The sequence below is a fragment of the Oreochromis aureus genome, linkage group 3 (assembly GCF_013358895.1).
Source record: "Oreochromis aureus strain Israel breed Guangdong linkage group 3, ZZ_aureus, whole genome shotgun sequence".
NCBI lineage: Eukaryota > Metazoa > Chordata > Actinopteri > Cichliformes > Cichlidae > Oreochromis > Oreochromis aureus.
Window position 1 is genome coordinate 35,857,812 of NC_052944.1, and position 12,558 is coordinate 35,870,369.

General features: G+C 40.3%; 1 protein-coding gene across 2 annotated transcripts in view; it reads right to left on the reverse strand.

Moving 5' to 3' along the window:
• The window catches only part of shroom4 (shroom family member 4), a 107,171-nt gene that overhangs the window by 25,939 nt on the left and 68,674 nt on the right, over nucleotides 1–12,558 (reverse strand). Inside the window, exons 1-2 of one of the 2 annotated variants that reach the window (XM_031735049.2) lie at nucleotides 11,310–11,655; nucleotides 6,570–6,794 (exon numbers count right to left, since the gene is read on the reverse strand). In XM_031735049.2, coding sequence (XP_031590909.1) covers nucleotides 6,570–6,622 — 53 coding nt within the window. In that variant the 5' untranslated portion in view covers nucleotides 6,623–6,794; nucleotides 11,310–11,655. Of the gene's footprint in view, nucleotides 1–6,569; nucleotides 6,795–11,309; nucleotides 11,656–12,558 lie in introns of those variants that run through there. The other variant, XM_039610081.1, reaches the window with a different exon arrangement.

Genomic DNA, 12,558 nt, shown 5'->3' on the forward strand with positions numbered 1-12,558 from the left:
GTGGTTTCCAGAACACTATGTTACTTCTTGACTGACAAAACAGTTAATGCCTTTAAAAGCTACATACACTAAGTCATCTTTAATTTCCATGCTGCAAGTTACGATTGCCCCTCCCTTCACATCCCATCCATACAACATTTCCACTGAACAGCTGGGGGATCTGTTTTCTATCAGTGCTGAGCTGAAGATCCACGGCAGCCCCATGCATTTTAAAGCCCCTCAGAGGAAGCCTCTTTAGGCAGAGAGGGATTTCCTCCTCATCAACTCACACTGCCTACAGTCAAAATGTCTAAGTCATTCCTTGATTCCTCTCATCCTTTTTCGTCTTCCTCTTTCATTCCTTTCTTCCGATTTTTGTCCTACCCTGTCCCAAATTCTTTACATCAAATGCACAATATTTACCCCCCTCCCCACACACACACACACACACACACATATATATAGCTTTTAAAAACCATTTTACTTTCACATAACTATCCTAAAAACAATTAAAAACAATCTATAACCAAAAAAGAGAAGCGTCTGTGCAATATAATCTATCCTAGCACATTTGATTTAGATAAGAAAAAATACTCCTCCAGCTGAATCAAGAGAGAAAAAAAGGCAGATGAGAAACAGATGAGGGATCCCTTCTAGGGCAGACAGACATGCAATAAATGTCATACGTACTGTATATCAAATGTTGCTCAATGGACTCAACTACCCGCCACTCAACCGCAATGTTGGGTTTGAATTTGACCTGTGACCCATGTTACACATCATCCTCTCGAGCTCTTTGGCCCCCCTAGTAGTTTCGACTGTTTATTAGGCCAAAAAATGACCCCGTTTCCCCCAAATGACACAGAGGAAAAAGAACAAAAGAATTCTCAACCATCTCAACTTCATGGAGAAAACCACACGAGACAGAATAACAGGGAGCAAAAGGAGAGCTTAGGGAGCAAGGATAGAAAAATACACTTCGCACATATTGTCTTATCAAGGGGGCTTTGAGGGCACCCAGTGTTCATGTGCTTGGTTCAAATCCAGTGCCATAAAAGCTCCAACAAAAATCTGCAGGCATTTTTATTGTGGTATTTCTTTTTCCTGTAAAGAGGAGAGAGTGGTCAGTCACCCTTTTGTTATTTCTTTGGTGTCTTATTCAAACAATGGGGAAAGTTGCCAAGGAGACAGAGGAGGGGTTACAGGAGACAGAAATTTCTGAAGGGCTTTGATCTCAAACCAACATGGGCAAGACAACCAGCAGACTATCTCCAGGCTGCTGCTTGTGGTATTCATGGTTTACAATTCTTTGCTTCAGAAACTTCAGTTGTAAACTATTCAACCTCAACTTACTCTTTTACGCTAAATACGATTTTATGCTCGTGTATTCCAATGTTTTGATGATTTGTAGTACTTGTATAGGTCATTTTCCTTTCCATGCTCTTACCAGTAGGCTCTATGTGCATGGTGTCTCTTACATTAGACAAGCATTGTTTCTGTGTTTGACAGCTACTGTTTTCCAGTATGGCTGTATAATGTAAGAATTATATGAACCAACTCTTAAAACTTCAATGGCTTTTGGAACATGAAGAGGAATTTATGTCCTTTATATAATGATCATGGGGTAATAAAGTCAAGACTTTAAAGTCAATAATAAAATTATTGCAACTGACCTTTAACTCATTAATATGCTGTATAACAGAAGCTGTTTAGAGCTACATATCTGGATATGTGGATCCAAACAATGCCTTGAGGGAACCGTCCTACTGTGCCATATAAATAAAATTCAATTGAACTGAATATTTGGTTTGATGGACTTTTACACCAGATGCCATTTCTGATGCAGGGATCTGTGCCAACTCCCAGTTTCAAACCAAAGATCTTTCATCTGTTATGTGAAAATGTTATGAAACCGCACCAAACTGAAGCAGCAAACAACAGCTCTGCAAAATAAAGCTAACATGGAAATGCCAACAATTGGAGCTTCTCTAGTGTCCATCCAGACATGTTCAGGCATGTTCATCAGTCTCAAGCGTTCAGTACTATAATGACATAAATGAGAGCCCTGGGAGTGGTGCAATATAAGTACATAAATCTCTCAGTAAGATCACGGGTGTAAAACAGTGAGACACAATACTCTGACTGGCAGGGTGGAAAGTACGCTTCATTATCTGCATGAGAAAACAGTCTTTGAGGGAAGTGAGCAATGGATGGGAGAGGAGAGGCTTCTGTATAGGTTTGACCTGGGTGACAGAGAGAGGAAGAGAGGAAATGAGACGGGAGCTGGAGAGGAAATGACAGTCACTCCTGCCCAATCAGACGCAATGTGGAACATGTGAGTGTGAGGTTTGACGAAGACGCACCAGCACGAATACACAAACGCATGATGTGAGAGTTACAAAAGGCATACACACTCCTGTAAATGTGAAAGCTGGAGATATTTTACCCCTACTTTACTTATTGCTTACACATGGTTAGTGCAGAAATAAAACACACACACACACACACACACACACACACACACACACACACACACACACACACACACACACACGGACTGTACAAAATGTACTCTCCTTCACACAAACACAGTTTATTGAACGTCTTCCTCTCTTTGTCCACATTTTCTGGGAGTCACACGACATTGTCCAGAGTTATGCCGGGAGCTGCCTCCTCATCCAACTGATGAGATCAGGCGGGAGAACTGTGGGAATAAGAACCCTCGACACACACAAACACGCACACATCATGTGGGACTATTAAAACAGTGGTACGTTAGATCACTGATTGCTATCAAAAGGAGAACAACTGACAAACAAAGACATAAAGGCTATTTTTACTGTGAGTCAATATACAGGCGGAGGGGACTTCCGTGTGCTCTTTGAAGGATTACAGTGTAGCTCGGTGAGATCACACTCTAATACAAAGAGTTTTATTCAACCTGACCAGCCGATTCAATTATTTGTCACTGATGTATTACAGTAGCAGAAAAAAATCCCATAGTTAGATTCAGAGCTGAAGTAATACTCATGGATTAGCGAAATTTTCAATAAAAAGTAGCACTTTCACTAAATAATTAGTCATTTACACATGTTGCTTGACAGCTGGCCACCATATTGGATGTGCTGCACCCGGTGCTTGATGGGGAAAAAATGTGTAGTCCCCAACTGGTTGGCAGTGGTTCCTGGGGGTTTCTGGGTCTCGCTGGGTGAAATTTCAAACTATGATCACAGCAATATGTTAGCAATCAAAGCAATCACAAGAAGGTCTGCCAACCAGTTGGGTGACACATGTTTTTCCCTGGCAGGTGGTTGCCAGTGGGTCACTGACTGGTCTGAAAATCTGTGTGACTGGGACTTGGGCAATCCCATCGACTGCAATCAACCTCTGGAAACTACTCACAGCTGATCAGGGAACACTATTTTTTCTCTCTTGGTTGCCAAATGGTCATGGATCAGTCTCTAGGCCTGTGTAAGTGGGAGCTTAGTCACTTGATCCTAGATTGTCAGCATGAGCACCATGATATCTATATGTCAGAAAACATCACATTGACTCGTCACGTGTCTGCAAAACTACATACACTGGTTTCCCACCTGATATTTTATATGGGAACATGGGCAAAACACTGTCAGAGGGCCAGAAATTCAAGAAAAGGCAGCTTCATGTTAATGAATTTGGAGGGGAATGACTAATGAGTCTGGACTGCTGTTTAACCTATTATTCCAATTATGTTCACAAACAAATATTTTCTGTCATGAGTTTGAACATTGCAAGATCCCAAGTGATGGATAAAAAGCTGTCTGTGCTGCATATTTTAACATCGGACAATGGGTGGTCAATGTGTTGCGCGGTATAGTAAATAATTTCCTAGTCTTTTGTTTTATTTTAGAGTTAAACCAGTTTGAAACATTCAAAAGTCATTTAATGTACATGTTCATATTCCTTAACAGGATCACTACTTAAAAAATCATTATTATCTATATTCTTTTATAGATGAAGGCATTTATTGTGACTTCAAATATTCACTTTTAATGATTGCAAAACTGTCATTCTGGAGTCCATATTAAGACATGTTTTATGCTAACCTAAAATGACAGCAAACTTTGATTCTTTTAAAAGAAAAAAGGAATCTTTCGATGTTTTTTGGGCTGGCTGTTGTAAAATAATGCTGTCGATATTGAATTCAGTGAGTTTAAGGTAATTCAGCAGCATGTTTCTCATGTTTTAATTTAGCCAGATAAGTTTAACGTCAAATCCATGAAAAGTGGGATTTAATTTAGCAGTAATTTTGAATGAAGTCATTCAGGACTTTTATGATTTAGTAATAAAAAGAGAAACCTGAATACTTCCACAATTTAGATGTTTAGCAAGCTGGGCTTAATGATATAATGATCTATTATCTCATAGCTCAATGAACAATTGCTGGAGTCTGAAGATCTGTAATTGGTACAGATTAATTACACCACATGGCAGGAAGATATGATACTGAAAACACACCAAACTTTAGCCAAGAGGGCGTCTGAGATGAACCCATCAGAAAAACAAGGTTAGCCATTAATACTTTGCTGCGTGATTTGGATTAGTCGCTGTGAAAAAGACCACACTGGAAAAAGTGTGACTCTTTCATGAAGCATTCAAATATTTGGTGTCCAAAACGCCACCACTTTTTAAAAACTCTGCTAAAAAAAAATATGCTATGTATGATTAGTGGTAACCTGATCACTTTGCAAAAAATTAAAATACTCAGAAAACTTCAACTTACATAAACTCTTTTTTGAATTAAAATCACTTTTCATCAACATCTCAACATGAAAGGTGAACTACTTAAACCAGTTTCCACTCCACCCCATTTTAGTGTTATTCTACATGTGTCTTAAAACTTCTTGATTTAAACTGCAATTATTAACTGCAGAAGGCCAAATAACCAAACGAAATCCATCTGACTTGTTGTTGCATCCTTTTCACTGTTTAAAACCCCGAGGGCTCTGAATGGATTTGCCACCGCAGCAGAAAACATCCACTTGTCCCCCGCGAGCAGACGAACAAAGAGCTGGTCACCAGAGAGATCTGATTGGTTATTGCTTTGGAATGTTTAAATAGAAGCCAAAAATAGCCCTGCGTCCTGTGTGGGCCATGTTGACATTAAAACAGTGATGTCACCTGTTTCCTGGCAATTGTTGGCTTTAGGGGCACAGTCAGAGTCACGGGGGCAAAATTAAAAACAAAAATCCCAGGCGGTGACTTGCAGATAATGGGATCATACTGTATAACTAATATAAAGCATGATGTTTCTGGTGGAGCTGCAAAACCTGATTTGCTGTAATTCAGATGAAGATGCTCATCTTTTATTCCCCAGCTTGTAATTACTCTTCCTCTCACTGAGGAAGCGACAAATTAAAGCCAGGAGAAAAACGAATCCCAAAAGGACCTTAAAATCAGACATATCACTTAGCACACCATATAAACAATAGCTTAACATGGAGATAATGTGAAACACACTGCGTCAAGACTACGTCAAAACATCTTGCATAAACGTTATCGGTAAAAGGTCTATTGTCATTAATAGTCATTAAGGAAATAAAGTGAATTTGTCTGACCTCTTCAGTTGCTTGGGCCCATTTTACACCTGTGACGAGGTGACTTGTGAACGGCACCAGACAACAATGAGCCAATCAGAAAAAAGTTGGTTTCAAAAAAAGGTGCTAAAACAGCTTATTTCAGCTAGATGATGAACTGAGGGTCTGCACTAAGGCTCACTATAAGATGTATTCCAAAACCGAATGCAATATTAAAAATATGGAGCTAGAACACAAATGCTCTTGTGTTGTATCTTATATCTGAAAAAACATCTTGACTCCCTCACGGGGCTCAGCTCAGACCCAGCAGACCACTGGGTTTGTGCACCATTGGAAACCCTGACGTCATTAGCCCAAAGGCCCATAAACATCACGCTCACAGGCTTCATGCTATAAAGACTTATGTAGTCCAGTGCCAAATGTCACTATCAACAATATCAGTCAGTATGATGAATGTCTACCTCGACCTTAAGCGCTATAGTACACTTCGAAAGTATGTAAATATTTATTAAACCAAGTGATTTATTGCTCAAATCACCTTTCAAGCAAACACACAAAACTCCTGCTAGTTTCACATTCTACATATGTAAGACTTGCATCACTAAAAAATACTAAGGCCATTGTCTTTTACTGCTTTACATAACTGCAAACTGAATTCTTTGGCTTCTATCAGACAAAGCAAGAAATCTGCAGACTTTACTTTGGAACACAAACTTATTTTTAGATTCAACATTTAATATATTCATTACGATAATTAATTTAATTATGAAAGCAATTCCCCGTAGTGATATAATCACGTAACTGCAATCAAATATAGAAAATCCCCCGTAAAGCACAAACAGAACTTCACATGAGCTCGGAAGATTTCATTGAATGAAACCCACCATAAAAAAAAGGCTAGAAAAATTGTCAGAAAAAGGAGGGACCCTGACTCCCCACTTCTCAGGAAAATGCAATTAAACAGCGCCACCTGCTTACGAGATACATAAAAACTTTGTTTACACGTTAGCTCACCTGTTGTCAGTCGTGTGCCAGGGTAGTGTGTAAGGGCCGGGGTGGAGCTGCATGGCAGGTGGAGGGGGTGGAGGAGGGGGGAGAGGGGGGGAGTCGGCAGTGGGGAGGCAGGGTGGTGTTGGAGGAGGGGATGGGGGAGGAGGGGGAGGGGGAGGGGGAGGAAAGGGCAGCTCCGACAGCTTTGCCAGGTGCCAGGAGTGAGGCCTGATGAGAGGGACACTACGTCTGTAAAGGAAAAAACAAACAAACAAAAAAAACAGGTGAGAATCAGTTGTTTAATCAATCAATCACCTGATCAGAGAGGAAAGTGACAGGGCCCTGATAGCCAGTTTACCGGCAGTTCAATGGTACCTACTGCAGTGTACCTGTATTACAGGGATGCTGCTTGCTTCTACTAAAACACATCCAGAAACATCCTTTAGCACCACTTGAAGGCCAGTTGAATTTAGGGGACTCCTGAGATTTTGGTCAAACATAAAGAAGCTGCTGTGGTGTTGTATTTCCCGCCCGGATGCTTCCAGTGTGTCTGTATAAATGTGAAACATGCTTTTCCCCTGGCAACTAATGTGATTTCCTTGTTTTTAATAGGGCCGGTTTTCCTTTTTCCTATCTACTTCATGTCTATGGGATCTTTTTAACCACCACTTCTAAGCAAGATGTCTGAATATGATTAATATAAGCAAAATGTATAAGATGACATGCTTGTTTGCAACCACAAGCCTAAGTGTCTTGGATCGTAAGAGCTCACATAAAATGTATCCCTACAGCGGCAGCGCCTTGCCAACCTAAATTCTGTGGAAACGGCTTCCTCGCAAGCTGTTTGGACTTCAGCGCGCTCCCATTAAAAACTCATCTAACGTGTACAGTAAGCCCTCCGGTCTGATCTAAAGCCAGGCATTCCAGTGTATCCCAAGATATTCACTAAGTCCCTTGTTCAGACTTCCGATCACATATGCTCGCCAGATTCAGCTCAGCCCCCCTGCAGACAGACTGCCGAGATGGGCTGATTGAGCAGAAGAAAAAAAAAAGAGTGAGAAGAGAATGAGAATGGACCTTTATGGTGGTAATCATATCTTTAAGAATAACACTGACTTGGAAATACTGCTGCTGGATGGAAATAACATACTCCTAGTTCCTCTATAGAGAACAGGAACTAAGAGGTGTGAGCGTGAATCAAACTGAAGTCAGAAAAGCTGGGAATTTGCTGAGAGACTTCACCCAGTGAGAAACTGACTTTAAAAAAGACAAAACGTTCAAGTATTTGGTGCAAAAATCTTAAATATAGAGTATATTAATTAATAAGCTTTAGTAAAAAGGAAGTGTTTTTGGAACCAAAGGGAAGCTTTTGGATTTTTAAACCAAAGAAAATCTCATGAATCTCATCACATGAAATGATTTTCTTCATTGTATTTTACTTCATTTTGACTTTTTGCCACTGATTTGACTCGTCTTGTTTGACTTGACATATCATCATCAGTCAAATAACATCTCAATTAACCTAAAATTTTACAAAAGCTAAACTTGGTTCGCTCCGATTTCAAATACACTTCAACCTTGACTGGCATTTCGTCACTTGACTCGAGAGCTTGACTTGTCCCAAAAGATTTAAAAGTGATTCTGAAAACACCCGAAAAACCAACTGGATGACAGGATAGTTATGACAAAAAAAGGGCCAAAGTTTAATTCCTAACAACACCCCAATGAGAGGACTATTAAGGTCATCAAGCACAAAGTACAAAAAACGTAAAATGAGACTATTTTGGAAAAACATAGGGAGGTACAATTTTGGGAGAAGAATGCAGATCCTGGCACCAAGAGGGAAAGGAAAGGACCATTTCTGCATATTATTGTTTATGATAAAGCAGGGGCAGGAGACCCATTTCCAAAATAAACACTCCAGTTTCCTGATTCTGACTCCTTAAGAGGGATTTCTATCTGAACCCGCTGATTGTTCAACTCTGCTGACAATGTCCTTAAATTATCCCCTGAGAAAGTTTATGCAGAGCCTGCATATGTGCGTCTATGCTCCTGTGTGTATGCTGCACTGTGTGGGAAATATCCAAACTTGACCAGACAAAATACCATTATTGAACAAACCACAACCATTAGCAGACCCCCCATTTCTCACTGCCACCTCCTCAGTTTCTCCAAGTTTAGCTTCCAGAGATTGATTACTGTGACAAATCAAATGAAGTGATGCCAAAGTCAGATGGAGATGGTATGCATGATAAAGGGTAAAAAAGAAAGGAAAAATGTGAGGACTTGCAGCTTAAAAGAAAACAGAGAGCTAATCTGCTGTTGTGCAGCAATGCAGGGGAGAAGGGAAAAGCTCTCCAAAACCACAAAGCCAATCAGTGCGTTTCCAAAATGCTGAGAGCAGCGGCCGAGAGGGCAGCAGTGATCAAATTAGGGGATTTACAGCATGAAGAGCTGCACCTCCAACACAGGAATACATAAGTGTTCTTACAAACCTGACTAAAGTGCTGTACAACTTAAAACAAAACCAAAACAGAATGTTTCACAGTACGAAAACTTGGATGACTGTGTAATAAAATATATATTTAAAAAATCTCCGCTAAAAAATATAAACAAACAAAAAAACATGGAAAACATATGTTTGAATAATTTCTGTAAGTCTCCATGCAGCATAGAAACTGACTGTGAGGCTATTCTAAAGCTTTGGAAAAGCCTAATACAAAAAAAAAAAAAAAAAAAAAGCTTTGGAAAAGCCGCCATTAAAGCACAGCCTCCCTTACCCTCTAATGCCGATTGCAGAGCAATAACAAGTACTTCTTCTGATAATGTTACAGTGGGAGAAAAGGTTCAAAGCTGTTACGAAAACTGCTTTTTTTAATTTCATCATAAAATTTTGGTCAAAGATTACTTACAATGAAGAAGACTGTTTAATTCAAGTTTCCCAAACCAACTATTGAAACATAGGGTTTAAATTAAAAGCTGTGTTTATGTCAGTTACAAAAAAATGAAACAACTCCCAAAGGACATTGCTGTTAATTATACACCATAGGTAGGTTTTAACTGAAAACTCTTAGGAAGTCCTACATCCTTATCTGACATGGACCTCCATAGAAATCTACATGTCGCATCAATGCAGCCCACAATGACCGTGATTGGCCAGTTGCGCATCCGTTGAGTTCTCCTGTTCATTCTCAGATGCTTTCTCGCAGCTTCATAGAATTATGGGTAATCTATTTCCTGGAGGGAGAGTTTCTGAACGATTGGAATGGATGTAAGGAAATGCACAAAAAACAGCAGAAAAACTCAAAGGGTATATATACCTTATATACATGCCCCAACAAGAAACTGACCATAACAAAAACGGCTACCCAGGAAGTGAACAAAAAGTCCCAGGGAAAAGAACCCCCAGCTTGGCACCACACATCAAACACTGGGTCCAATTTGAACCAGAGTCAAATTGTCAAAGAATATCTAAAAAAAAAACCAATTTTGAATTCAGAAATCACATCTACTCTGTTTATATTTTTTTTATTTGGACTTTTTGGCTAAAAAAGGCAAAAACTTTAACCTATTTTACTCAAAACTGTTCAGGATCTGTGCTTGATTTTCACTTTTGCAACCAACACTGATGTCGCGTTTGATGTGACATTTTCTATCATCATTGAAAAATGGCGTCATAAGTCAAGTGTTAATAGTAGCCTTTGGTTTTTAAATGCACTTAAAACTGGCATTTCCTAATTTGACTTTAGAGTTCGACTCGCCCCAGAAGACTCAAGAGTTGGTTTGACTTTCTCATTAAACTCTGCAGCACATTCACCTTTTTAAAGATATTATCAAAATCAGAAAGTCTATTTGGACAGCAAAATATTTAAAAGCCGTTTAGAGTGCTTGTCAGCACTACATTATAGTAACATCCACAGGGACTCTTTTATTTATGAAAAACAGGAAACACACAAAGGACCCGGGTCTTACTGTCCTTTTGACCACGGTGACTGAAAGACCTGGATCAACGACACAGGGTTAATAATAAATCCACAGAACTCCCACTTTCCCGTTCCTGACACTGTAACCCAATTGGCTACCTGTCCCCTAACTGGCAACAACAAGCAAAGAGGAATCACATGAAGCACATTTTTCAAATAATTCCCTGGCACACCCTGAACAGCAGCTTGTCCTTGACGTGGAGTCAAAGTTAATGAGATAATAGATGATAATTGTTCCGTTTCGACTGCAACCAATTGGGAAATTCAATCAAGTTGGCTCCACGTAGCGAGCTTCTACTTCAAAATGTATTCTCTGGGAGTTGTGCAGGCTTTTTAGGATCTTAAACAGAAGAGCTGGACAGAATGAGAGAAGTGGCAAGGAGATGAAAAGAGGACACAAGCTGGCGACAGCAGTCAAAGGCCGAGAAATTATAAATTCTCAACTCTGAATGAGCCTCTATTAGAGGATCTGCTGGAATGTCCCACTTAATGGTCAGCAACGGCAACAGCTGACTGATACCGCAAAGGTCACAGCGCATAATCTCAGTCACACACACTGTCTCAATACAGTACAGACCGAATGCCAGACAGGCGGCCGGACAAACAAGTGAGGACTGAAACTGACTGAAGACACTTTGCTTTGGGGAGAGGATGGATTCAGTTTCTTTAAAGATTCACAGCGACAAGAAGTGGTGATTTTAAAATAAGCCTGAGGATGCAAACGTTCAGATTATTCCTCGTAAATTTGAAAATAATGTTGCATAAAGGCTGTCAAACTTACCAGACTCCCCAAGCTGAAGCGTCCCACTGTCAAACTGATTGGGTCTCTTCACAGCTTCCCTGACAGCCACAGTCCAAGTTCAAAGACACTCGGCCACTTTAAATCCCATACACAACACTCTCTTGCTTTTATGGTCACAATTTGGAAAGAAATTCGTCCTCAAGCCAGCTGAGGTCTGATAAGAGTCGATGTGTGACTTGAAAGTGGAGTCCAAGCCAGAGAGCTTGTTGTCCATCTGAGGAGGTAAAGTAGGTGGCAGGTTCTGACCAGGAGGGAAAAACCAACCGACAAGAATCATCTCCCCTCTCCCTCCTTTTCCTCTCTACCTCCTCCCTTGCTCCTCTTGCTGGAAGACAAAACATGACTATTACTCCCTCCTGTAATCTGCATTTCTCTCCTTACTTCCCTCCCTCTCCCTCTCCCTGCCTCTCTCTCTCCCATCTCATTCTTTCCCTGCCTCTCTCGCTCCCTCTCAGGCAGGATGTGTGAGTCAGTGAGAGAGGAAGTATTGCGGAGGGCAGATAAAGTAGTGCACGGCTGCTAGAATAATACCCAGAGTTCCACACTGTTATTGTCTGACAGGGGGTGTTCAGAGGTACTTCCTCCTTGTGTGTGTGTGTGTTTGTGTGTTAGTGCACACGTGTGTTTGCAGAGCATGAAAAAGACATCGAAAGAGTAAAGAGAGCAGAGAGTGCTGGAGAGATCGGGGGGGGGTGTTACGCTTTTGCAGAGAGATGAGAAAAACAAAATGTGGTGAAGGAAAGGGAACGTAGTAGAGGATGGAGAGGTCTGCAGAATAATTATAGACAAACACAATGAGAGGTGGTGATGGATGGACAGGAGAGAAAACACTGTGCTACTGATAAGAAATATTATCCTTTGCAATTCAAACTTTGTGCTGTAGTGTTACTTAAAGGACAAAGCAGTTGGCAGGAGAAAAAAAATAGGTCAAATTCTAGCCTCTGTCTCAATTTTGGCTCCCAGTGATTCAGGAAACAGGATTAATGGGGGGAAAAAAGACTATTATGATCTCAAAGTTTTGCCTTGGTTTGTACCTTTTTCCATTGCAGTGGTGCAATTTTGCCCCTTTGTAAAAGAACAAACTAATTCAATGTAAGTTTCACCTTAAACTGTGATTGCTAAAAGAACTTGGGAGTACTACAAGCAGAGAGCAGAGTACAGCTGTCTCAGACTCATGCTTAGATAAGCTGTAATAAGTTGTACCTAATAAACTTAAAATGTAATTTGC